Source organism: Panthera onca, chromosome B4 (assembly GCF_046562875.1).
Source record: "Panthera onca isolate mPanOnc1 chromosome B4, mPanOnc1 haplotype 2, whole genome shotgun sequence".
Lineage (NCBI taxonomy): Eukaryota > Metazoa > Chordata > Mammalia > Carnivora > Felidae > Panthera > Panthera onca.
Genome location: NC_138345.1, coordinates 59828777 through 59855449, shown reverse-complemented (window position 1 = coordinate 59855449; position 26673 = coordinate 59828777). Strand labels below are relative to the sequence as shown.

The 26673-nt window shown below is 34.7% G+C and overlaps 1 protein-coding gene across 2 annotated transcripts; it reads left to right on the top strand.

The window, feature by feature from the left end:
- The first annotated feature begins 154 nt into the window (after positions 1-154).
- On the top strand, positions 155-26673 carry INTS13 (integrator complex subunit 13). Of its 2 annotated transcripts, XM_060658087.3 has the most exons (18): positions 155-268; positions 531-705; positions 1664-1899; positions 3826-3900; positions 7529-7731; positions 8100-8180; positions 8914-9004; positions 10473-10601; positions 11991-12075; positions 14538-14627; positions 15048-15155; positions 16229-16407; positions 17511-17681; positions 17933-18087; positions 18425-18655; positions 20440-20579; positions 25413-25548; positions 26318-26673. In XM_060658087.3, the coding sequence occupies exons 3-18, from the start codon at positions 1675-1677 to the stop codon at positions 26355-26357; spliced, it is 2139 nt and encodes a 712-aa protein (XP_060514070.1). In that variant the 5' UTR covers positions 155-268; positions 531-705; positions 1664-1674; the 3' UTR covers positions 26358-26673. The 2 variants fall into 2 exon arrangements, with proteins under 2 accessions (XP_060514070.1, XP_060514071.1); XM_060658088.3 differs by having other exon boundaries at positions 178-705; positions 15066-15155; positions 26318-26672.

The window sequence follows — 26673 nt, the reverse complement described above, 5'->3', positions numbered from 1 at the left end:
GCGAGATTTCCTTCCTCACGTTACGGTGGGGGCAAAGCCAGAGATTTATTTGCGGGTCTTTGCAGACATGCGCGAGAGGTGGAGGCGGTTCCCTTCTGCGTCCCTCCCTATTAATCTACTCAGGCTTTGGCTTGGCTTCTCGCAAAGTGTCGCGAGTTTTGACAGGGGAAGCCGGCCTGGGTGGAGAAACCGAGAAAGGGAGGCCGGGTGGAGGCCTGGTGGGAGGGCCTTGCGTTAAGAGAGCGTGGCTGGCTTAGGCGGTGCTGTGGTTGGTACTTCGCTGTTGTGGAGGCTCTATGGTCGCCCGGATCAATCTTCCCAATGGGTTATTGGGAAAATTAGCCGGTAGAAAATCTTGAGCGTCGGAGGCATTTTTTTCTTGGCTCCGCCCTCTTCCTGTTCTGCGAGCTGGGCGTCTGGCCCACCGAGGGGGAAGGGCAGCTTGGCGGGGCTGTGGAAGAGGGCTTTGCGCACGCGCGAGTCAGAGTGTGTGAGTGTTTGTGTGCACGCGCGCGCGCTCTTGCATTTAGGAAGCCTGGGAAGGACCGGTGTGCTAGGAGATGAGCGGGGAAAGCATAGTTCCCTGTCTTTGGTACCAGACACTCCTGACTGTGCGCTGACCCTCCCCACCCAGCCAGCAGCCTTTTCCAGAGAGGCTGTGGTCCATAGCCTCTGTTCGTTTTCACTGCAGGACCAGGCACGAAAGTAAGCAAACCTCTATCCTGAGGTCTTCCCTATTCACTCACCTTGTACTTTCCACCCCCCACTCTCCAGCAGAATGTGACTAGGTTTCTCAAAGAAGAGTTTGCATGAAGGGGAAATGTGTTTGAAAGCAGAAGAAAATAGCTAGATCGTATAAAGTCAGTTCGGTTTGATGAACACTTTGCTTACCATGTGCTTTTTGAATGTGGATTGTCTATTCAGTATAAGGTTTTATTTAGCGAAGCAAGGGAGTTTTTATAAGAAAAAGTTTAAAAGTTTCTCCTCTCCAGCTCTGTGAATGGTAGCAACTAAGTTTTCTGTTCTACATGGTAAATTACCATGGTGTTTCAAATACTAAGGGGGAAGAGTTTGAATTTGGGGTCTTTATCCTAATGCGAAGACCCGATATGCAGTTGTCTTAGGAGATGTTTTTTATATTTGGGGCTTTCCTTTTGCTGTCACTCCCCTTTCCTGTTAATTCTGGCTCCCCTCAGCCTTTTTCAGAAGTCTTGAGACTTTTTGGAGGGAAGCCCAAAACTACTGACTTGGGTTAGTTTGGGGGTTTGTGTGTGATGTCAGTTAGGAAGAATCATTAGAAGTGTATTTGAAGAGGATTTATCATTTGTTATGTTTGGTATTATGGAAGGCAATCGACCACGGTTATTTGTAAGCATTTTTTCCTGACAATTTTAAGTTCATTCAAAAAGCAAAATTTTGTATGGACTGTAATTTTGCCTGTGACTGGTAGAGTGACAGCTTAATATGGTGTAGCTTATCCCTCAAATTGATAGCTACTTTCTAGTCATGACCTCATTAAATCTTGTTGGATAAATTTCTTTGAATACTGATTATTCATGTTCCCTACCAAATCTTTTTGAGGAAAAGACACTAATTAGGAACAATTTAAGGATATTAAATGTCATGTATAAGACATTTGGCTAATATATTTTATCCCTTACAGGTTAAAACAAAATGAAGATTTTTTCTGAATCTCATAAAACAGTATTTGTTGTAGATCACTGCCCTTACATGGCAGAATCATGCAGACAGCATGTCGAGTTTGATATGCTGGTGAAGAATAGGACCCAAGGAATCATCCCTTTGGCCCCCATATCTAAATCCTTGTGGACTTGCTCAGTAGAATCTTCCATGGAATATTGTAGAATAATGTATGATATATTTCCTTTCAAAAAGCTGGTGAGTGTGAAGTACAAGAAAAATCATGATTTGGGGGGATGGACTTAACTGCCTGTTACATTTTTTAATATAAGAATTTACTATAGATTTAACTTGAAACTGTTTACTACTTTAAAAATGTGGTATTTAGAACTCTTCTTTGAAGTTAATATGTTATGTATGTTTAATTGGGGCCAATAACCATCATAACAGCTAACAGTTATGGTGCGTTTACACATACCAGTCATATCCAAAGTATTTCATATTTATTAACTCCATTAATTCTCACAACAGTCCTATAAGGTAGCTACTGTAATTACTGGGACAATATTTGAAGTGTATAATAACCCGAATAGAACAGGCACTGACCATTGAGAGCTATTGCTGGCCTAAGCAGAAAGGATGTGGGCTGTGGGCAACGTCACATTGTGTTGGTGTGTACGATCTGAATATCAGCCGTGTTTATTATTGCCATGTTGGAGATGTAGAAACTGAGCTAAAGACAGGAAAGTTGTCCTGAGTCACACAGCTAAGTTAGACACAGAACCAGAATTTGAACCTAAACAGGCTGGCTGCTCATAGTGTTAGTGAATGCACACCAAACTGCTGCAGGATTTGGCTGTTAGAAAGAAATGCTCTTAAGAATGCTAAGAGGAATTTGTTTTTATCTACAAGAAGAGAGATTGAAGATTGATAGATTCCAGATATGAAAATTACCTTCAGGTTTCATCATTTCAGCTATTTTATTTTGGGAGAGTCATTTGGTTAGCCACAAGTGGATGATTTGCTTTGTCTCATTTGGAGCAGCCTAGGCTGGGACCTAGCCAGTTCTTAGACTGGCACAGGCAGGGCAGTAACAGTAAGGCTGAACATAGAGAATCTATATATTCAGATATATTCCAAATTAAATGTAAGTTGTTTTTAGTCCTTCAGTAAATTGTGCATTATGTAGGGTAAAAAAATACTAAAGGGAGGATAACTAGTCATTTAGGGTGCAGGCTTTGGTTCAAATTCTGGCTTCATCAGCTACCACAGTGTGACCTTGATCATATTGCTTAATTTCTCCAAGTCTGGTTCTTCCCATGTAAGCATAACACCTACTTCCTATGATGTAAGATTTCAATGAGATAATGTAACTGAAGTGGCTAGTAAAATGTCCCTGTCAGGTAAGGCTTAGGAGAGAAGGCTACTTATCACATTTATTAGGGGTGCAAAACTAGTATTTCATGGATGGTAGGAAAAAAGATCATGGATTAGATGATATAGTCCAGAGGAAAGAAAGAATCTCACCCTCCTCCAAAAGAACATTCGTCATTTTATGTATTTTCTAATATATCCTTACTAGCATTATCATCTTCTGTGATAGTATTTTTTTGGTTTGCATTGAAGTCCAAATGCACTATTTTGACTTTCAATGCCTTTTGTGATATGGCTACTGCTTATTTCTCTGAGCTTTCCCCCCACCCCTTTGCCTGTTCTGACCTTTTCATCCTTTTGAGGCCTTTGCGTTTGCTGTACCAGGAATTCTCTATCCCCAGCTCTATTTATGGCTGTTTTCTTTTGGTCATTTTGGATTCCCCCCCAATTGCCACTATAGACCACCCAACCTAAAGTAGCTAACCAATTTCTTTTTCATAACATTTGTCACTCACTGAAATAATCTTGTGCATTTATTTGTTTGTATTCTTCCCATACTGCCCTCTGTCTTACCACTACCCGCAAACCCCTGACTTTCCCCACATTGTGAGTGATACAACTTTCATTCATCACTGTATTCCCAAATCCCCAGTGCCGAGGATAGCACCTGGCAGATACTAGGCATTCTGGAACTATAAAGTGAATGAATGAATCAGCAAACCAGTTCTAGGAACTGCATATTATTTTAAATATGATGTGATTTCAGTGGAATTGGATGTGAATACTAATTCTGTCTTTGAAATCTATCAGGTGAATTTCATTGTGAGTGACTCTGGAGCACATGTTTTAAATTCTTGGACTCAAGAAGACCAAAATTTGCAGGAGGTATGGTTAGGTTTTGAGCTGTGGCCATTTTTAAAATTATCTGAATGTGGTAATACTTTCTTGAAAGATGATTTAAAAGATTTTTTTTTATCACTATAGTATTTGCACATAGTTTTAAAACAACTACTACTAAAGGAAAGCCAGCTATCTTCATTCCAGTCTTTCCCCAATTCCTAGAAGCAAACTTTCAACTCTAACTCATCTAGTATTTACTTCCATATTTCAAAATAACAAATTTTTACTGCTATTGATAGAATTCTCAATTTAAACTTTATTTTTTTATCATTATTGTTAGGGAGGAATTAACTTTTATATTCTCTGCCACCCATGCCCCTCTACCTCCCTTCTGCCGTTCCTTCATTTTCTCAGTGTTGTTATGTCAGAATTTTTGTTAATTCAAAATTGCATATTTGCATTATAATATCTGTATAAAGTGTTACTGGTAAGCTAAGTATTATATGTGGTTATTTCCTTTCTCTCTCTCTCTTTTTAGGTTTTATTGAGGTATCATATAGCACTGTATAAGTTTAAGGTCTAAAACATAATGATTTGTCTTACATATTATTTCCTTTCTTGTGTGACTCTTTGTTTATTCTTACAATTTATCATTTCCTTCTTAATTGCTCAATTTTATGTATATCTGTTGCTGCTTTTCCTCATCTTTCTATAAAACTTCCCAATATTTTTATCATAAATGTATCAGAAATGTAACAGCTTCGTTTTTTTTGTCTTGAAAAACTTGTTGGAGCAGTCTTTTGCTCCAGTTTTAGCTGGCCGCTTAATAGGCCTGGTGCTTCTTAAACATTATTTGTCTAAGGATATTGGGTTTGTGGTAGCTTATGTTCTTTGCTATTGTTGGTTGGATGGAAGACTTCAGTTTATTGGTTTCTTTACTGATGAAGATGTATCTGAGAGACAGCATTAGTGAAATTTTTGGATACATTGTTTGAATTATTTCATGTTAAAATTTTTTGTTAATGGATGGTCTTCAGTGGAGATAATCTCATGTTGTAAATGTGTTTTAAACGGAACATTTTTAAAGAAAATGTGTTTATCCCAGTGTTTGGTCTTAAAATGTTGTGATTAGTATCATCATGTATGTAAACATATCTAACCCTTTATTCTTTTGAGGTAACTCACTCAAGCAGCAGGCTTTTATTGGTTTGGCTTTGCATTTATATCACTCCAGAATGTTCTTTATTCTCTTTTTTTTTTTTTTACTTGAAAAAGTAACATTAAGGATTCTGTACATTCTCCTTGCATTTTCTTTTTGAAATGGCATGTGTTTTGCTTTACTTCTTTCAAGAGGTACTGTGAAAGAAGCTTGAAGTCTCTCTGTTGTGTATGAAAAAAAAATCAGTACAAATTGGCATAGGTTTTCCTTACTGCACCTCTGCAGCGCAGTAAAAGTTGTGCATCTCATAATGGCACATATACCAATGATAAGAGAATTGCTACTTCTCTCTGCTTTCTGAACATGAAGGCACATTGTATCACACTGATTGTTTTTAAGTCGTGAACAGAAGGGGAAACTCCAGTCTAGTTCGGAAGGCAACTGTATAGCAGCTCACTGGTGTTTAAGATTATATGAAATAGTTGACATGTTGTATAAATTATATATAATCTTGGCTGTGTTAACACATTTAATGTTTAGCTTTGGTTATCCATGTCACACCTTTCCCTAGTTATTGTCCACAATCATGAGTAACAAGTGGAATAGATCAAAGACAAATTTGGGGGCTAGAAGGATTTTAGGTGTCTTTTGCTTCGACTCCTTCATTGTGCAGGTGAAGGAATGGAGCCCACAGGGGCTATATGTTGTTTGACTTCTATACCTGGGTCCAGGGCTCTTTCTGTTATGGCACATAACTCTATCCTACACATCTTAAATTTTATCACCAAAAAATGTCAGATTTCAGGAGTTTGGGTCTGATTTTTGTTGGCTAAATTAAATCAAGTTTGCAAGTATTATACTAATGTGGGACAGGTTATATTAGTATTTTCACTTTTAGGTTAGGAGGAACTGACCAGGGTCACACAGCATTAAAAGGCAGAGCCAGAATTTTAACCCATCTCTGTCTGACCTTAAAAGTTTAAACTTGCTTTCTACTACTTTCTTCAGGACCACAGAATCCCTCCCCTATAAAGCTACTTTTTATTGAGCTTCTCCTATGTACCAGAGACTTTATATAGTCATTTATACACAGTCTTTTTTCTTTCTTTTCTGGTTACTTTTTATGAATAGGTAATACCTATATAGTTTAGAAGTAAAATTTACATACATACACATGTACATATGTACACTTCCACATACATGTTTGTGTTAGTAAACGGGAAAACTTTCCAACTCATCCCCTGTCTCAATGAGCGTGCTGGACCCTGCTTACACCAACTTTGCATTCAGTGAATCTTGACATCTCCCATGGTGGGGGTATTTTATTTAACCATAGATACTGGCAAACACTACAGATGAGGGCTTTCCCCACACTTTGGGGAACTGATGTACTAGCACATCACTATTTATCTCCACCACTATTAGTTTTTCGTGGCTCATTCCAGAGTGTCTTTATGCATATACAAAGCAAAGTCCTTCCATTTTGTTCCTTTTCAAGATTGTTTCGGTCATTTTCAGTTCCTTGCAATTCCATATGAATTTTAGAACCACCTTGTCCATTTCTACAAAGCAGTCGGCTGGGATTGTGACACAGATTATGTTTACTCTGTAGTTCAGTTTGAGTAATGTTGCAATTTTAACAATAGTATGTCTTCCAACTCATGAACATGGGATGTTTTATATCATTTAGATCTTTAATTTCTTTCAGTGATGTTTTGTAGTTCTCAAGAGTATAAAATTTGCATTTCTTTTGTTGATTTTATTCCAAAGTATTTTATTTTTTTGATGCTATTATATTAGAATTGTTTCCTTTATTTTCGGATTGTCCATTGCAAGTGTGTAGCAATACAATTTGTTTTTGTGTATTGATCATGTATCCTGCAACTTGCTGGACTTATTATTTCTAACAGTTTTTTAGTGGATTCCATTTGACTTTCTACATACAAGATCATGTCATCTGTGATATAGAGATAATTTTACTTCTGGCTCCTTCTATTTCTTTTTCTTAATTGCCCTGGCTAGACCCACCAATACAGTGTGAAATAGAAGTGATGAGAGTGGACATCCTTCTTCTGTTCCTAATCTTAGAGAGAACATGTACAGGCTTTACTATGAAGCATGATGTTATCTGTAGGTTTTCTTAGATGCTATTTTCTGCTTGAGGAGTTTCCTTCTATTTGTAGTTTGTTGAGTATTTTTATCATAAAAGGGTCTTGGATTTTGTGAAATGCTTTTTCTGTGTTTATGGAGATGACCATGTGATTTTTATAAATTGTGTTGGTATTGACATTAATTGATTTTTGGATGTTAAGTCAACTTTGCATTCCTGCGATAAGTCCCACTTTGTCATGGTGTATAATTCTTTTCATATGTTGCTGGATTTGGTTTGCTAGTATTTTGTTGAGGATATTTGTGTCCATATTTTTAAGGTACGCTGGTCTGTAGTTTTCCTCTGATGTCTTTGTCTGACTTGTACATACTCTTGTCAACATAATTATTTTCCCTTTTACTTAGCTAATGGCAGCATTAGCTGCTGTTGGGCCTCCTAATCCACGAGCAGATCCAGAATGCTGCAGCATTCTGCATGGTCTCGTTGCAGCAGTGGAAACCCTGTGTAAAATTACAGAATACCAACATGAGGCTCGTACTCTACTAATGGAAAATGCAGAACGTGTTGGAAATAGAGGACGAATAATTTGCATTACTAATGCAAAAAGGTGAGACATTAATCACAGTAATTCTTTCACTGAGGGAATTTTAATGTCTTGTTGCAGTTTTTACTTAAAAAAACAGGACAGCATGTTAGCGGTTAAGCGTATCTCAGGTGGCCTAATACTGAAGCTGTATTTATCCAGTTCTTAAATAGTCATTTCAGTGAAAGCTGTTTAGATTGTCATCATATGGGTTAATCTGACTTTTTCTCACTAGTTTTTCAGCTGGCTGTTTGGTATTGTGAATGAGCATACTGAAGACCGTCCTCACTGAAGTAATTTTAAGTGCCTATAACAAGATACTACAGCTAAATAGTGTGTTTAATTTTTTTCTCTTACTGTTTATTTAAAGTTTGTTCTTTTTTATGCCATAGTGATAGTCATGTGCGAATGCTTGAGGACTGTGTCCAGGAAACAATTCACGAGCATAACAAGCTTGCTGCAAATTCAGATCAGTGAGTATAATCATCAGTGAAATACATATTCCATTTTATAGTCATGTATTTCATTATAATTACTCCAATAATTTCAATAGTAATTGGTAGTATTCCCTTTAATTCTCTACTGGCTCTACTAGTTAGTCAAAAAATGTATATTTGATATTTATGTAGGGAAAACAAAAATAGCTAACAGTTAATTAATCTAGGTTAAGGGTGTATGAGTATTCATTGCATAGTACTTTTCCTTTAGCTTTTCTGTAGGTTTGGAAGTTTCAAAATAAAAATTTTTCAAAAATTAAAACCATTTTCAAAATAAAAGACTTCTAGCATTGAAAATCCTATGTTCTTAGAAATAACCATTTATAGGTAATGGTTAGGATTGCCTGATTTTGTCCTTAAAAATCATTAGTAAAAAAAAGGAAACAAATGTGTAATATATTCATTTTCTCTGTGGTAGTTATCTATGGAAAATTTTCCTGATTATAAGACATTTTCCTTTATTCTGTTTTTCAAACATACAAGAAAGTATCATATGTGCATTTGAATTAAATTCATATATTTACTAAATGTCCATACAAGTACAGCAATTATACAGTTTTTCTAAATATTTAGCTTTTGTGTTAGTTAACAGTAGTATCTGATTATAGAGATGCACTGTTTTAGTATATTAAACTCTTAATAGTCTACCTACCTGGTTTCTTTACATACTATGTGTTTTTAGATTCTAAGTGAAAAGTTTCTCTTTAAGTCTCATGCAGATTCAGAAGTGTGAACTGGTCTTGATCCATACTTACGCAGTTGGTGAAGACAGCCTTGTGTCTGATCGTCCTAAAAAGGAGGTAAGTGCAGAAGTAATGGAAGAAAAGATCATTGTCATTTATTAATAATAAATGCTGAGAAGGGTTAGCATAAAAATAATCACATTGCCAACATTTTCTGCCAAGAAGATATTTAGAGTTCGCAAAGCCATCTCTGTGGCAAAACACCTAGTTGGGTTCTTCATGTTATAATTGTAGATTTTAAAGTGTTTTCTGTCTTGCTTGCCTATTGAAGTTTAATTAAATGTGTTGCAAAACCATACATAGTGTGTATTGATGCTAAAATTTCAATTACTGTAATGGATTTCATTTGCTTTAATAACTTTTTATTGTATAAAAATCTTTTTTTCCTCATTAGAGGAGTAATACACTTCTTAACAAAAATAGACTCTAATAACAAATTAATTTTACCTATCCAGAGGATAAAAAGCTAAAGCTAATTTTTAATCTTGCTTTTACTTTTTAAATAAATTTGAACAATTTTAAAGGAAAAAATGGGTCTGTTGATTTTCAAATGGATTTCAATCATGTAATATTCTCCCATCAGTGGTCTGTGTTTAGAAATATAGATGCGTGTATTTATATAATTAAACATGTATGTTCTTATGTTCTGTTTTTTCTCTTAGCCTTAGTTAATATAAACAGGTGAAGTATTACCTTAGTCTGAATTTTTTGTAGCTAACTGGTATTTTTAGGTCTTTAGCTCTTTCATTGTGTTTTTAGGTGGTTTCCAGTGTAAACCCCTTTTCTGTTAACTTTTTTCTGCCTCTTTCGATAACATGGCAGTATGTTGGCTTTCTTTGTAATAACTGAACATTTATTTGTAACAGATATTATAGATATAATAGGTATAATAGGTAGTGTATACATATTATACATAAGATATATGTATATATACACTTTATCTTGCCATAAAGTAACTTTTGGTTGCCTGATCGCTTTTATTCGTGATGAAATATGTTTGTGGCAGTTCCCGTATTCTTTATAATAAGAGTTTTATCTGCAGGTGTTTTTCCTCTCCATAAAATTACTTATTTTCTACAGTATTTCTGTGGGCCCATTCAAATCCATTTTGCATATAGATAAATAGAAGTAAAAATTGTAAGTTAAAATAAATATTTGAATCAAAGACTTGCACTCTGAGTGTCAAGAGGAAAAGGACTTTGCCTGTTTACTGCTGTATCCTCTAATAGCTCATGTAGTTTCTGGCATACAATGTAGTAAGGTCTGCTTAGTACCTGTCTGTTGAATGAATAAATACATGAACATTTCTTGCTAAAATAATAATCATAGTTAATTTATGGGCTTTTTTTACTTTTTCCAAATTCCAAAAACTAAAAATATTTAATATTTATAGACTGAACTAAAATATTTGACACCAGGTCACAATGTATTAACGTTGGTTTTTTTTTCATATGTACATATATATATATATATATGTATGTATATATATATATATACATACATATATTTTTTTTTTTTTTGGTAGTTATCCCCTGTTTTAACCAGTGAAGTTCATAGTGTTCGTGCAGGACGGCATCTTGCTACCAAGTTAAATATTTTGGTACAGCAACATTTTGACTTGGCTTCAACTACTATTACAAATATTCCAATGAAGGTAGGCAGTACTTTTTCTTGCTATTTTGAAAGTTCTGGTTTGCTTTTTAAATATTTGTTTGACATGTATTATTTATTTTGATTGGACCTTAACTTTTTCTCCCCATATCATATTTTCTGTTTTGCTAGCCCACATTCAGTGTCTTTGACCAGGTCAGTACATAGTGAAAAGCAACAAAAAGGATCACAGAACAAAATTCTGTAGTTTTCTTTCTTGTAAGAGTACTATATATCAGCTTTTTGTTTTTAATTTTGTTCTCATTATTTTCATCAAAATACAATCTCTATCTTAAATGATTATTTTTTCTGTGATTCTTTTCCTGGTTATGTTATTAGATTTTACTCTGTGCATTCTAGTGGATCTTTTATTTCCTGTATTTTTGTTCTTGCTCATCTAGTATGAAGGTGTTTGTAACTAATAGGCCTGATTATAGAAAAAATAGCTCATAGTTTTTAAAAAGTTTATTATACTCTAGCTGAAAAACCAAAGATGTAAGTTTTATGATTTTACTAATGGATTTTCTTAGGAATCTGTTGGTACCTGTTTATTTCCATTATGTCATCATTAAGTTGTCTAGGACAAGCACAGTTTTAAGTCCAATTTCATTGTTTTGCCGCCATATGACGAACACTGAATTTCATGAGAAGTATAATCTATTCATTATTAATTTCCTCCTTATAAAATGGCTGGCTCTTTAATAGAAATTGTAGCCTTATCTAATAGAATGGTTTGGATGCAGAAATTATCAAGTAAAATAGCATAATATATTTTAATATGTATAGTTTCATGAGGTACAAGAAAAATACTCTGAGGGTGACAGATACCTTGTTTTTTAAATTTGATCATATTTGTGTGCGACTTGTGTGACCCTTTCTTCAATCTTTGTCTTTTCCCTGTAAACTGATGTTATTGAAGTTCTTATTTACTATTTAGTGAAAACAAGTTACTAAACTTGTTTATTAGTCTGTATTTACTATTTTATATAACTGGTGTTGCTAATTTCCTGTAGGTATTTAAAGATGCTATTTCCTCCTTTAAACAGCTATTTCACTTTGAATTTGTATAAGCTACTTCAGTTATATTTATAAAATGTATTGGCAAGACAATGCATTTAGAGAAAAAAACTCTAAAATTCTGGAAGAGTCATTTATGTTAATTCTGATGTAAGAAAAATCATTAAATACTTTATTACTTCTATATAGCTAGTAGTTTCATAGAGTTCATATTGCATTGGAAAATTATTGCATCTTTAAATAGATTACTGAGCAAACTGTCCCAATATTATAGCTAATTATTGTTGGGTATATTTTATCTCACTTTAAGCAAAAAGCAAAATGAATAATAACTTCATTATTTTGAAAACTAAATTATTTTAAATTTTACTTTAAGGAAGAACAACACGCTAATACATCTGCCAATTATGATGTGGAACTACTTCATCACAAAGATGCACATGTGGATTTCCTGAAAAGTGGTAAGAAAAGGACATTGAAAAGTTTCATTCTGTAAGATCTAACCTATGAAAGCATACTAACAGCTTTCAGAAGTTTGTCAGTAAACAGACCTGATTGGCTGTAGTCCACCTCTTTCCACACTTATTCCACAATACTGTCTACTAATGGCCATGGAACTAGTGTTCTGTAGAATTTACTTTGGGAAACACTAGCCTCCTGGAACAAATACTGAGATAGCCGGTACAGTCATGTCATAGTTTCTCTTTTGCAAGCAAACCACCTTGGGAAAGCAAGAGGAACAAGAACTGACTTGAAAGAGTGAGAGAGTTCCAACTTGCCTGCATAAAGATCAGTTGTTCTGAAATCTAAATTTGTTGTTTTCTTCTAAAAATTATTCAAGTCAGTAGGTCTCATCACCAATATCATAATTTCTGCAACTCTATTAGCATAACTTGGGAGAAGGCTCTGGAGTTAGTAGATCAGAGTTTTAGCTAAAGCTTTGCCACCAGCTAGCAAGATCTGTATGTATCTAGACTTGAGTTTGCACACTTTAATAAAATAAAGATGCTGGATTAGATGAACTAATAATCCATCCATTCCTAAAAAATTCAGTGAAATTGCCTTTAAGTTTTGACATTTGATTAAATCCTTTCTAATGTTTTCTCTGTAAGTTGATGCTATCAGAGAATTAAATGGTTAACTTTGATAATGTTTTATACATCTTTTTTGAAGTTAGTATCCATCAACCAGTCGTAACATTTGTTCAGTGTATAAGAAATCTTGAAATTAATCTAATACAAATTTGTAATGTGAAAAAAACTATTAAGATAAACAGATGTATTAATGTTTAACAAAGGACTGTAAAGAACTTGTTTTTGAAAATATGTGTGGAAATTATATCACTAACTGAGTTAATACCAACTTTTAAAATACTTTAAAACAAAAAAATGTTAAGAATATCCTTTGTGATGCAAAATATTTCTCTAAGATAGTAATTGACATGTTGTCTGTGTGACACAAGGGAACCATTTGTAAATGCTGTAGTAGCACTGTGAATAGGGTGCTGTGGGATCACGAGGGTTGCATGTGATTATGCCTCCGTGACTTAGGCAAGCTTTACAGAGATGACATTAGAGCTGGACTTTGATGAGTAGGCTTACGCTTTAGCTCAGATAGCTTCCGTAAGCTGCAGACCTGTATCCCCTACTGCCTAATTATATCTGCTAGATGTCTCTCCGGCACCTATAACTCAACATTCCCAGAACAACTTAGGAGCCCTGCCCCCTGAACTGGTCTTCTGTCCCCTCTCTTAGTGAATGGCCCTATTGTCTACCCAGTTGTTTAAGGCAGAAACCTCAGTCATCTTTGAGACATCTCTGTATCATTCTTCATATCTAGTCCATCATCACATTTTCTTGATTTTACCTATTAAGTGTCTCCCAAATACATTCATACAACTGCATCTCTACTGCCATTACCATCTCCCTGATCCAGCCTATTATTTTCTTACCTACTATCCCTTAGTAGCCCCTTAAAATGGTGTGTCTCCTCTTGACCTGTGAGCTAGAATAGCTTTCAGAATGCTAATCCTGACCATGTTCCCTTAGCTTAAAACCCTTTATTGTTTTTGTTACCCTTTAGATAAAGACCCAACTGTTTAAATGTCTTACCAGTCCCTGCATTGCCTGGCCTGTCCTCCTTTCCATTTTCCTCTCACAACCCACTCCTGTTTCAGTGCATAGGCCAGAAACTTCATGCTCCTTCCTGTCACAGTATCTTGACATCTGCTGTTTTTTCCTTGCTCAAATGTTCTTTCCTTCATTTCTTTAATTTCTACTTATCCTTTGACAACTGAAACTAGTTTTTTCACTTCTCAAAGAAACCTTCCCTGGTGTCTTAGATTAGGTCAGATCTCTGTGTATAGACGCTCATGGTACTGTACACATCTCCTTCAAAGCGTTGTCAACTTTATAGTCCTCACTTGTTCATTATTATTGTCTTAACATCTGTTCACTCTGTTTTACTATAGACTCCATTGAGGCAAAACATGTTCATTGTTACATCTTTTTATATTTCTTTTCTAGATCCCTCATTTTATGGTTCTCCTCATAAATTCATTAGGATTCAGTTCATTTTAGATTCCTGACACTTTCTTTGAGTATTTGACCATATTATGATTTCATGGTGTCAGAGGAGAACAGTTGTATATTATTAAAATAAACAAAAATTTTTGCTGTTGACTTTCAGTGCAGTGACTGAAATGATTAAATTAATGAGAAATTTGAAGATAATTGAATATTTGTTTTAATCAGAGCTAATATCTAAACTCCTTTTGGTATTATTCTAGGATACTTTATAGAATTGATGTTCTCCCAGAGGTGTTTTCTCCTACAGAGTTTAAACAGTTTTGGAAGTCTTACTTAAGTAAATGATTTGAAATTTGTGATCTATTTTGTAATGTCTCTCTGGCTTATTTTTAAAGGTGATACTCACATAGGTGGCAGCAGTAGAGAAGGCTCGTTTAAAGAAACGATAACATTAAAGTGGTGCACACCCAGGACAAATAACATTGGTAGGTATTTTAAGGAAATTGAAAGAGGGGTGCCTGGGTGACACAGTTGGTGAAGTGTCCAACTCTTGGTTTCGGCTCAGGTCGTGGTTTCACGGTTTGTGAGTTCAAGCCCCTCATTGGACTCTGCACTGGCAGTGCGGAGCCTGCTTGGGATTCTCTGTCTCCCCTTGCTCTCTTTCCCTCCCTAACTCATGGTCTCTCTCTCTCTCTCTCTCTCTCTCAAAATAAACTTAAAAAAAGAAGAAAGGAAAGGAAAAAAGAAAAAGGAAAGGATAAATCAAGAGGTTCTTAAAGTGGGTATATGTAGGGATCATTAGTTTATTTTTGAATTTATGTTTTTCATTGTTTTAGGGGCTCAACGAACATTTTTTCCCCCTCTTTTAATTGTGGAAATAATTCCTTTATATTCTTTCAAATCAGTGTTTTCTCCCATTTCAGAATTACACTATTGCACTGGCGCTTATCGAATTTCACCTGTAGACGTAAATAGCAGACCTTCCTCCTGCCTTACTAATTTTCTTCTAAATGGTAATTTTCAACATTTAATTGTTTGGGCTGAAAATATTACAAGTGAAGTTATTAGTAAGGATATGTGAAAATCTGTACTCTGGAAAGCTCTTTTAAGATAACCTAAAACTGTTTTATCTTCGAAAACTCTTCTAAAGTTACCTAATTGTAAATACCCTTTTAGAAATTTTATTAATGTTTAAAAAAAATAAGATAACTTTATGTTTTCCATATTGTCATAAAAAGTTTTATTTAAATATTTTTAAGTGTTTTTAATTTTAAAATTTGGCTGTTAGAGTCTAAGTTGATTTTTTTGGTAGAATAATATAGACTACCCTGGCCTGTTAAATTTTAAATTGCAAAGTATATATAGACCTCTTTTTGCACACTGTACCTTAATCATAAATAAACATTGCATTTTCAGTATTATGCCATATGATTCTTACCTATATGACTCTTAAGTCTGTGGTTTCCTTGTGTGAAAATTAAAAAAAAAAAAATTGGAGTCCATTTACTAAATTTAAATTCTTAATAGCTTCTCCAGTTGATTCTTCTGATTGACTAGATTTGAAACCACTGATGTGATGGGTCAAATTTAAGCAAAATTTGATTTTAAGACTGTGTAACGTGTAGATTAAATAACCTTTGGTCATGTGAAATAGAAAGTAGTTATGGTAACTGTGCTGATAAGGAGGTATTGTGCAAGTACATTGAGACTTTGCTTTCTCCCCCAAATGTTGTGTAGCTTTGGTAGCTAGAGAGTTATCCAGCAGTTGTCTCACTGTTCTTCTTGATGTCCAGGAGAAAGATTGTATGTACTTGTAATGTATAAAGAATGTAACCAAACATTGTACCAGAGACCACTATACTTACTTTGGAAAACTGTACAACTATGTAAGCTTTGAGTGACCAAGAGAAAGCTAAGGCTAGAATTCAGACTTTTAGGACTTGAAATGCAGATATACTGAATTAGCTATGCTGCCTAAAATATGAGGTTTAATAAATAAAATGAAAAATCTAGACATAAATAATGAGGAAAAAAATAACAGCCTATATGAGCTTCATCACTGATAGAGTAATCTTGCTTTTGACAGGTCGTTCTGTTTTATTGGAGCAACCACGAAAGTCAGGTTCCAAAGTCATTAGTCATATGCTTAGTAGCCATGGAGGAGAGATTTTTTTGCATGTCCTTAGCAGTTCTCGATCCATTCTAGAAGATCCACCTTCAATTAGTGAGGGATGTGGAGGCAGAGTTACAGACTACCGGATCACAGTAAGATTCTAATACTTATAAATTTTATGTTTTGAGCCTGCCATCATTCAGCAAATATTTATTAAATGCTTATTACATGCTAAGCTCTGTGACAAAATGGGGTTTGGAGAAGTTCATGACTTATTATTTTAATTAGGTGACTTTCCTGCCATACTTGCTCAAAAGAACTATTTATCACTATGTGGTCTTCGTTATGTATTCAGTGTATATCGAGAAGTATATGGGTAGCATTGACACCTGGAATTATAGGAAAGAATGGAAATTGACTTGAATATTTCAGGTGGAAGTTTACCTTGTGGTAAATTAATGGCAAATAAAAACAGTTCAATGTTTGGATTGCTATTTTGAAATAACACTAAATTTTTGTTGTTTAAAGATATATACAAAGAAATTGTGTCTATTTTGGGTAGAAATCCTATTCTCATTTTAATTTTTCAGTTCCCCTCCTCTTTTATATATTTAGTACTTTATGGTTGTCTACTTTGAGGTGGTGGTGGAAATTAAATGTGATTCATATATAGGAATGTACTTGGTAAATCACAGAAGTGTTATAGACTATAGGTAATTATTTTTGATTAGGCTTTTATTTATTATTTTTATATCTTTTTTAATAAGGAGAAAATAAGTATTCTTTGCAGAAAATTTAGAGAATATAGATATCTTTTTTTAATCAAAAACAATAGCTGTAAATTACCTATAATTCCATCATTCATAGATAACCACTGTTAACATTTTGATGTTATGTCAAGGTAATTTTTAAATAAGCATTGGTATCCTAAGATGATTAACTCCTTCCTTTATCTATAGATGATATAAAAGAGTTAAATTATAGAAGTGAAGAAAAATGAGTGTTCTTGGTTTTTAAAAAGTAGAAAGAACCGTGAATGCATTGATGTTTGAGCCTTTCTTCCATCTCCATTGTAATAAAGGCTGATAGACTTCATGTTCAAAAAGATGGGGAGAATTAGTAAGGGAACTGTTAGAGAAAATACTTTGTTGCGTATCACAGGAGAGAAGGCATCAGGGCAACAGACTATTACATGTAATCCATACTAAAACATAAGAAAATAGTTTCTAATTTTATTTTATTTGGTTATCATTAGGATTTTGGTGAATTTATGAGGGAAAACAGATTAACTCCTTTTCTAGACCCCAGATATAAAATCGATGGAAGTCTTGAGATCCCTTTGGAACGAGCAAAAGATCAGTTAGAAAAACACACCCGTTACTGGCCTATGATTATTTCACAAACCACCATTTTTAACATGCAAGCGGTAAGTATTAAATAGTTTTCAACCTTTCTTTTTGATTAGTTATATGTTTTTTACAGATAATCATTTCTCAAGCAAAGAATGAAATATATGAGTTTGCTACAGTTAAAGAATTAGTAATAGAAAATTGAAATGATGAATATAGGTTATCTCACTATGGTGATGTTTAAAATCAATTGAAGTTCTCCCTAGATGCTTTGATATTTGTTTTTCAAGACAGATTTTCTTTTTATTTCTTAAAAAAATTCTAACAGGTAGTTCCATTAGCCAGTGTTATTGTGAAAGAATCTTTGACAGAAGAAGATGTGTTAAACTGTCAAAAAACAATATACAACTTAGTTGATATGGAAAGAAAAAATGATCCTCTACCTATTTCCACAGTTGGTACGAGAGGAAAAGGGCCTAAAAGGTAGCTTTTTTCCCTTGCTTTCTCTATATATCACATTTACTTGATGCAGACTGTTTTTTAAGCTAACTTATTTCATATTGTAATTTATATGATTGAAGGTATATATATGTGTGTGTGTGTGTATACATAAGTGTTCATACGTATATGATTGAGATGAAATGATATAAAATCTAAAATAGCAGAATCGGATACATTATAACTTAGAATTACACCACTGTCTAAGAAGAAAGAGTCTGTGTTTAATGATTCCTTTTACTTTATTTTACCAGTAGCAAGTGATACTTCAATATTATTTAAAGAGTATTTCTAAAAACGTCATTTTCAATCTTTACTTCAGAGACGAACAGTACCGTATCATGTGGAATGAGTTAGAAACCCTTGTCAGAGCTCATATCAACAACTCAGAGAAACATCAAAGAGTGTTGGAATGTCTGATGGCATGTAGAAGCAAACCCCCAGAAGAAGAAGAACGAAAGAAACGAGGAAGAAAGAGAGAAGACAAAGAGGACAAATCAGAGAAAGCAGTGAAAGATTATGAACAGGAGAAATCTTGGCAAGATTCGGAGAGGTGACTTGTTGATAATGTAGGACCGTGGTGCCTTTTGGCACATCACATGCTGCATGTAGCACATTCAAACATTCATGTAATAGTAGTTCACTTAATGTGTATTTGTTTCATTATCTAACTATAATTTTTTCATTCTTAAAATCTGAAATATCCTGGGCTTAAGAATTACAGGGATTTTTTGTTTGTTTGTTTGTTTTGCTCTTAGGGGCAAAGGTAGTGTTGAATTTTTTAATGAACTTCTGCAAATCATAACATACCATATTTGATATCAGTATTTGCTTTATGTGTTATGAATATCAAAGACATGGTTTCATTTGTTCAATAAATACTGAGTGCCTGTGATGTGTCAGGCATTTGGTATTAGATTCTTGCCCTGGAAGAACGTACAGTGGTTGTGATAGAGACAGGCATGTAGGTCATGGGTTACAGCAAAGGGTGGAAGAGCTGCTATAAAAATAGGCACAGGATATCCTTGGGAGCACAGAGGAAGAACATAGTCTTACTTCTGAAACCCTTCCTCAGTAATACACTCTTTCCTTAGTTTGTGATTTGTACGGTTATATCAGAAAAAGTAAGAAAGTCTTCGAAATGAAAGAATCATAACATTTCAGCTGGCTTTGTCTTCTACCTCTTTGCCAGTAATCAGCAAAAAAACAGGTAAATATTATAATGGCAATGTTAGTAAGGTCCTTAGAAACAAAACAGTTTACCGTGGAAAATTTCAAACATATACAGTAACAGAACAAATAGCTACTCATTTATTTTTAACAGTTCATGGCAGATCTCATTTCATATCTGTCCACAACCACTCACCTCACCAGCACCACCACTATGCCTCCCACATGGGAATATTTTGAAGCTAATTCTAGAAATCCTATCATTTCATCCAAAAATAAGTAGAACATTTTATTCTCTTTGACAGTAGAAGTTCATTTCTTTCTTAGGGCTACTGAACTTCTGAAACAGAATCAGCTCACTTTAAGAAGAGTGGGGGGAAATATTCTCTTTCAGACACCACCGATCTTTATATATGTTGAAAGTGTTTCTGTTCTCTGATGAAACTCAAAATGAGCTTGGAGTTAAGTTCTTAATTTGTGGAATGTAAATACATTTCCACAGCACATAAATTAGGGCACAAATAGTACATTTTTTTAATCTTATTTGTAATTTGAAAGAGTATTTTGTCCATATTTGTAAAAATTAAAACTGACATTTCTTCCAAAGATCACATTTCTGACCTCTTTAATTTTAACTTCTTAAATTTTCTCCCATTTTTTCATATTTTACAGCCAACTATATTAATTATTAAATTATGATGATGAAGGAAAAGGGAAATCTGTGTTTAATTCAGTCAGTTCTCTTACCTGATTTTAGGTTGAGATTTGTATTTTCATTAGTTTCTAGGTTTACTTTGTGAGAGCAGCTATCTTTTACTAAAAGCAGTATACAAAGTCTAATTATTGAGAGCCATTTAGAGTTCTAAAAATTTAAACTATGGAACATCTGTCTGGGTGGCTCAGTCGGTTAAGCATCCGACTTCAGCTCAGGTCATGATCTTGCGGTTCGTGAGTACGAGCCCTGCATTGGGTTCTGTGCTGACAGTTCAGAGCCTGGAGCCTGCTTCAGATTCTGTGTCTCCCTCTCTCTCTTGTCCCTCCCCTGCTTGTGCTCTTTCTCTTGTCTCTTAAAAAAAATGAATAAACGTTAAAAAATTAAAAAAACATAAAAAATAATAAAACCAGTAAAATTTAAACTTTAGATTTTATTGTGTGTCCCTTTAACAGATTAAAAGGAATCTTGGAACGTGGAAAAGAAGAGTTGGCTGAAGCTGAGATCATTAAAGATTCACCCGATTCCCCAGAACCTCCAAACAAAAAGCCCCTTGTGGAGATGGATGAAGCTCCACCAGTAGAAAAATCAAAAGGTAGGGTAGAGCTGTGGGGGTAGCTGTGTTTGTAAACAGTTTTCCAGTTTAGTTCTGTTTTCTGCGGTGTCATTTAATGTTGTTTGTTGCCTATATGAGGAAGAGCTACTAACTGTTCCCGGATGTTGTTGAGGAGGTTCTGTTTACAGCCTTGGAAAATGCAGGCAGTGAATTTATTTCTTGACATTAATGAAAAAGTAGTGTCATACCTTCATTAATGAAGCCTGTGGAAAATAAGCACTTTCCCTACAAAGTCTGTGTTTTAAGAAATTTTAATTCTGTGAACTTGAATTCATTTATGTTCCTGACTCTATACTAAGTGTGCTGGGTTTAATGAAGACAGATTTCTTTTCCCTAAACTGCTTACTGAACTTAAGGAAAGCTCTTACATTACCCATCTATAAAGTGGTGTCAGTGAGTTTCAGTAAAGGTATTATAAATAATATTTTCACTGTAAAAAAAAAAACTCATAATGTTTTCATTTCATTTTATCTCTTATTTATAGACTGAAATGCTTCATTTCTTCTTGAAGGAATTTTGGGTAGCAGGGCTGTGAATTGGGTTTGGGAGCTCCTGAAATCATTGTAGGCTTTAGTTGTCTTGAAGGTAAACTAGATTTAGGCCTTTTAGGATAAATGACAAAGAGATAAAAGGATTGTTTGGTTTCTTGCCACTATGCCTCTCCTAAGCAATAAGACCCAGGGGCTGGCCATATTGCACTTATTGGCATTTCATCCTAGAGAGAAGCCTTGTTTGTTTTTATATACTCCTTCTGGAGGGAGGGAGGGAGAGAGGGGGAGAGAGAGAGAGAGAGACAGTGTGTGTATGTGTGTGTATGTATATATGTGTATATATATACACATACTATATATATAGTGGTACATGTAAAATATTCTCCTTTCACTGATTTCTTTGGAGCCAGAGATAAGAGCGATCTTATCATACTTGCTTTCAAGCATTTGCCAGGGTTCCTGGAAAGTAAATAAATGTCTTGATAAATTGTTCTATTTTTCATAGGCCAAAATATGCCACTGTTGATTAGGATGAGAAATTTAGGTTTAATCTAAACAATGCATTAATGTTGCTTGTAAAATAGAACTCCAAAAATTATTTATTAGTGGCAAAAAGTTGCAAGCAACCAAAACACTGTTAGGAAGAAAATAACTAAATGATGGTGTGTCCATAGGGCAGAATTTATATAGCCCAAGAATAATTATTGCTACAAATGCCCACTGTTTCCTCTTGCTAATGCTAATGTTCCCTCTTCCCCCTTTATTCCAGTGTATCATTCAGATTTCAGCTTAAGCAAGTCTTTTTTCAGGAAGGACTTCCTTGATCTCTGTTCACAATTAAGTTAGGTGCTTCCATTGCACCCCAGGATTACACTGGAGTAGCACTTAGAGTCCTGCATTGACATTGCTTATTGACATCTTGCCTCAGCTACTAATTGGAAACATTTTAAAGGATGGGCTTTTTATTTTTTAAGTAGGCTCCATATCCAGCCTGGAGTTTGAACTCATGACCCCGAGCTCAAAAGTCTCATGCTCTACTGGGGTACCTGGGTGGCCTCAGTCGGTTGAGCTTCTGACTTTGGCTCAGGTCACAATCTCGTGGTTCGTAGGTTTGAGCCCTGCGTCAGGATCTGTGCTGACAGCTCAGAGCCTAGAGCCTGCTTCGGATTCTGTGTCTACCTCTCAGTCTGCCCCTCCCCTGCTCACGATCTCTCTCTCAAAAAAAAAAAAAAAAAAAAAAAAAAAAAAAAAAAAAAGCTCATGCTCTACCAACAAAGCTAGCCAAGTACCCCAATGCTGGGATTTTTAAAAATTTACTCTTAATATCACTACCACTCAATGCGGTCCTGGCCCATAGTAGAAGTTCAGTTATTGTTTGTTGAATGAATAAATGAATGAATGACGTAAAGAAAAAAAAAAACAGGCTACAAAACCATATATACCATTATTTCCATTTTGTTTAAAAAAAAAAAAGTTCATATCCACACATACACTTGCTTGTCACTTTAAATTAAATAGATCCCTGATGCTTCACACACTGGAAACACTATATAGAGTGGCCCAGATGAAAAGCAACTTGGTTTCAAACAGAAACCATGTCTCTTTTGAGCAGCAGCTTATACAGGCCTTGTATTATATACTTCAGTTTCATCTGTTTTGGAAAATGACTTCCCAGGACTGTCCAAAGTGAATTTTGTGCCTGATACATACTCTACATATAAGGTTGGGCTATTCCAAACATGCTTTCTGGATTGGATGAAAATCTGTTCAGCTTTTTGTACAACGCAATAGCAGAAAAACTGAAGTGTAGTTTTATTGATATAGATTGCCATTGAAAAAAATTAGAATATTTATAGGTGTTAGAGCAGTGGTATTATGGATGATTTTATTTTCTCCTTTATATGTTGTTGTCTAAATTTTAACTAATGAACATGTATTAGTTTTATAGTGAGAAAAAGTATTTTTGTTCATTCAGTTTTGGAAAATGTGTATGCAGTAATTTTAACTTTTTTTTGGTGTGCAATTCTGTGAATTTAGACAATGTATATAGTTGTATATCAATTGCACCACAGTCACGGTATAAAACCGTTCTGTCACCCCCAGAGATTCTCTAGTACTGCTCCTTTGTAAGCACCCTATACTTCCCTTGTCCCCAATCCCTCATAATGGTTGATGTGTTTTCCTTCCTATGATCTTGCCTTTTTCAGAATGCCATTTAAAGTGAAATCTTAAAGTATGCTGCCTTTTGAGGTGGACTTATTTGATAAAGCATAATGCATTTGCGATTCATCTGTGTTGTGTGTTTGTCAATAGTTTTTTTATTCCATTGTATGTGACTAGCTTTATTAGAATCTCATTTTTCCAAACTGGCTGATTATTGTGCACCAGAAATTAGTGAGAGTTCTGGTGGTTCTGTATCCCCAACAGTACTTGCTGGATTTTTTTCTTCTCTGACAGGTATAAAGTAGTTTTTCAGTGTGGGTTTAATTTCTATTTCCCTCATGACTGATGATGGTAAGCTTTTTTTCATTCGCTTATTTTCCATCTGTATATATTTTTCTACTAGAAGGTTCATTCAGGTATCATAGTTATATCTAAATTGGACTGTTTAAGAGTTTTTTTCTTAGATTTTGAGAATTCTTTATTTTTTCTGGATATAAATGCTTTGTTGGATATGTGGTTTGCAAATGTTTTCTCCCAGTCTGGTTTGTGTTTCTAACAGTGACTTGCAGAACAGAAGTTTCTAATTTTGATGAGGTCCAATATATCAAAACTTTTTATATGGTTGTACTTTTGGTGTTATCTATAAGAAATCTTTGCGTTGCCCAAACTCACAGAGGTTTTTTCCTACATATTCTTTTATAACTTCTGTACTTAGATTTTACATTTAGGCCATGAACCATTTTGAGTTCATTTTTTTATTTTTTCCATATGGTAGAAGATATGAGTCAGTGTTCCCTTTTTTTTGTGTATGCAGTGTCCCAATTGTTCTGGCAGCATTTGTTGAAAAGACTGTTTTTCCTTCATTGAATTGCCTTTGTATCTTTATCAGAAATCAATTAATTTGATATGTGGGAGTCTATTTCTGTTTTTGCTTTAATTGTTTTAATTTTATTTTTAAGAGAGAGAGAGAGGAGGAGGAGGGGCAGAGATAGAGGGAGACACAGAATCTGAAGCAGGGACCAGGCTCTGAGCTGTCAGCACAGAGCCTGACGCAGGGCTTGAACTCATGAACTGTGAGATCATAACCTGAGCTGAAGTCAGATGCTTAACTGAGCCGTTTTTGTTTTTTTAATGTTCCATTGATCTATGTATCTGTCGTTTTGCAATACAATACTGTCATGATCACTATAAGCAGAATCTTAAAATGAGGCAGTAAGTCTTCTTTTTTCTACTTTTCAGAATTGTTTTAGCTGTGCCAGTGCTTTCTCTTTTCATACTGTGCTGAAGAGATAACATAGCAAGCTTGAAGCTGTTATCTTAAAGCCTGCTTGCAAGTTTGGCCCTTGTTTGGCATCTGACAACTTGGCTTTTAAAACATTCCCTAAATGATGAAGTTATTTTGTCTTACATCTGAGGTGAACACTTACTTTCCACCTAGGAGTATGGAATTTTGGTAATTGTAGTTTGGCAGAGGATGCATTTGTGACCAGTTCTTAATAAAAACCCAGGACTCTGAGTCTCAAATGGGCTTTCCTGGAAGAAATATTGTATATCCATGGCTGCATGTTTGCTGCTGGAGGGAGTATGCACTTGGGGTTACCCCTCACTCTAGGGAGAGAGCATGGAAAGCCTGCAAGTGGATTCTTTTGCCCTTTGCTTAGTGTATCTTTTGCTCTTACTGATCTGGCTGTGTATCCTTATTGTGTTGCTGCCGTGATTCTTGGTTGTGACTGTAACTTGGCTTAGTTAATTGAATCCTTCCAGCAAATCACCAAACTAGTAGCTGGTCTTGGGGACCCGTAAACATTTAGAATAAGGAAAAGATTATATTGCTTTAATTATATAAAATTAGCGATGGTAAATTAAAGGTAAAATTTTTTAATTTGTAAATTTGGGGGCCGCCTGAGTGGCTCAGTCAGTTAAGCATCTGACTTTGGCTCAGGTCATGATCTCATGGTTCATCGGTTCAAGCCCCACATCGGGCTCTGTGCTGACAGTTCAGAGCCCACTACAGACCTTCTGTTTCCCTCTCTCTCTGCCCCTCCCCTGCTCACGCTTTGTCTCTCTCTCTCTCAAATACATTTTTTTTTTTAATTTGTAAATTTTGAGGTAATGAATTATTACACCTTTTTCCTCTTCTTTCACACTGTAACACCAGGGCCAGTGTCCTTATTATCCCTGTGGAGTAATAGAATCAATACTGCCAATTCCAGAAAACATCAGGAGTTTGCTGGACGTTTGAACTCTGTTAATAACAGAGCTGAATTATATCAACATCTTAAAGAGGAAAATGGGTTTGTATTATTTATTGTAGAAATTGGTTTTGTGAATTGCTTTAAGTTAAAAGTAATAAACGTTGCTTGTTTGTAGTGTTCAGTGATTTTTTTATTACTAATGTAATGAGCTGATATGTGTTACCTCTAAAGAGAAAAAATCTACTTCCTTCGGTTCTTGGTACTTATAAAAGACTTGATTACGTTGATCATAACCTTGAAAATATATATTCCTTAGAGCATTTCATTGCTCAGTAAGCATCATAGAGGGAAAATTGGGGAACACTTGATATACAACACTGAATCTGTATAAAATAATGGGGGAGAAAAACTTTCCTGTTAAGTGATACAGTATTAGGAATATTGACTTTAATTGAACAAGTCTCAAGTCTGATTATTTTAATATCCTTTTTGGAAGACCTCTTGAAAATGTATTGGTAAAGGAGTTTCTTTACTAGAAAAGGGGAAAAGGAAGTACATTTTTGACTAAATGGTAGAGGTTTTTTTCCTTAGCTTTAAGTTTGAAGAGGTATCATGAAAAAAGTAGCCTTTGAAATGAAACCTTGGGAAGGGGACTTACTTCCTCTAAGCTTCAGTGTGCATCCGTCTGTGGAACCAGGAACGTAAGAGTAGCAGAAGAATCCTAACTGTAGTCCTTTTCTAAAGGACGGATGTTCTTTTGTCCTGTGAATATATAAACAGTTTAATTTTGTGTGAAAGTTGGAGAAAAAATATGGGCAATTATTGAATGTTTTATTTTAGCAACTCATTTTTCTCTTCTGTTTTTCAGAATGGAGACAACAGAAAATGGCAAAGCCAGCCGGCAGTGAAGAATGACTTGAGGAACTAAAATTTACTATATTGCATACATATTTTGGGCAGAATTTGATATAAGTACTTTTACAGAAAGATTGTATAGTTATGTTGCCTGGACTGGTTTTTACATTTTTAAAATATTTCAACTGACTTTATCTTTTTTGTATTAATTGTAAAATTGGCACATATATCAAAAATATACATTTGAAATTTGTCCTCCCAAATCACACAAATTTATTTTATGGTAAACAATGTTCCCTCTGGAAATGTTTTTTAAAAAATTCTTAGGCTTCTCTTTGCCAAATAAAAACTATTAAAATTTCTGAAATG

What these genes read in the sequence shown, in the direction of transcription:
- INTS13 (XM_060658087.3), top strand. Translation starts at nt 1,675, where the DNA reads ATGAAGATTTTTTCTGAATCTCATAAAACAGTATTTGTTGTAGATCAC. An exon ending in TGCATTACTAATGCAAAAAG is followed by an intron (nt 7,732 to 8,099) that starts GTGAGACATTAA and finishes TTTATGCCATAG; the next exon opens with TGATAGTCATGTGCGAATGC. An exon ending in CTGATCGTCCTAAAAAGGAG is followed by an intron (nt 9,005 to 10,472) that starts GTAAGTGCAGAA and finishes TTTTTTTGGTAG; the next exon opens with TTATCCCCTGTTTTAACCAG.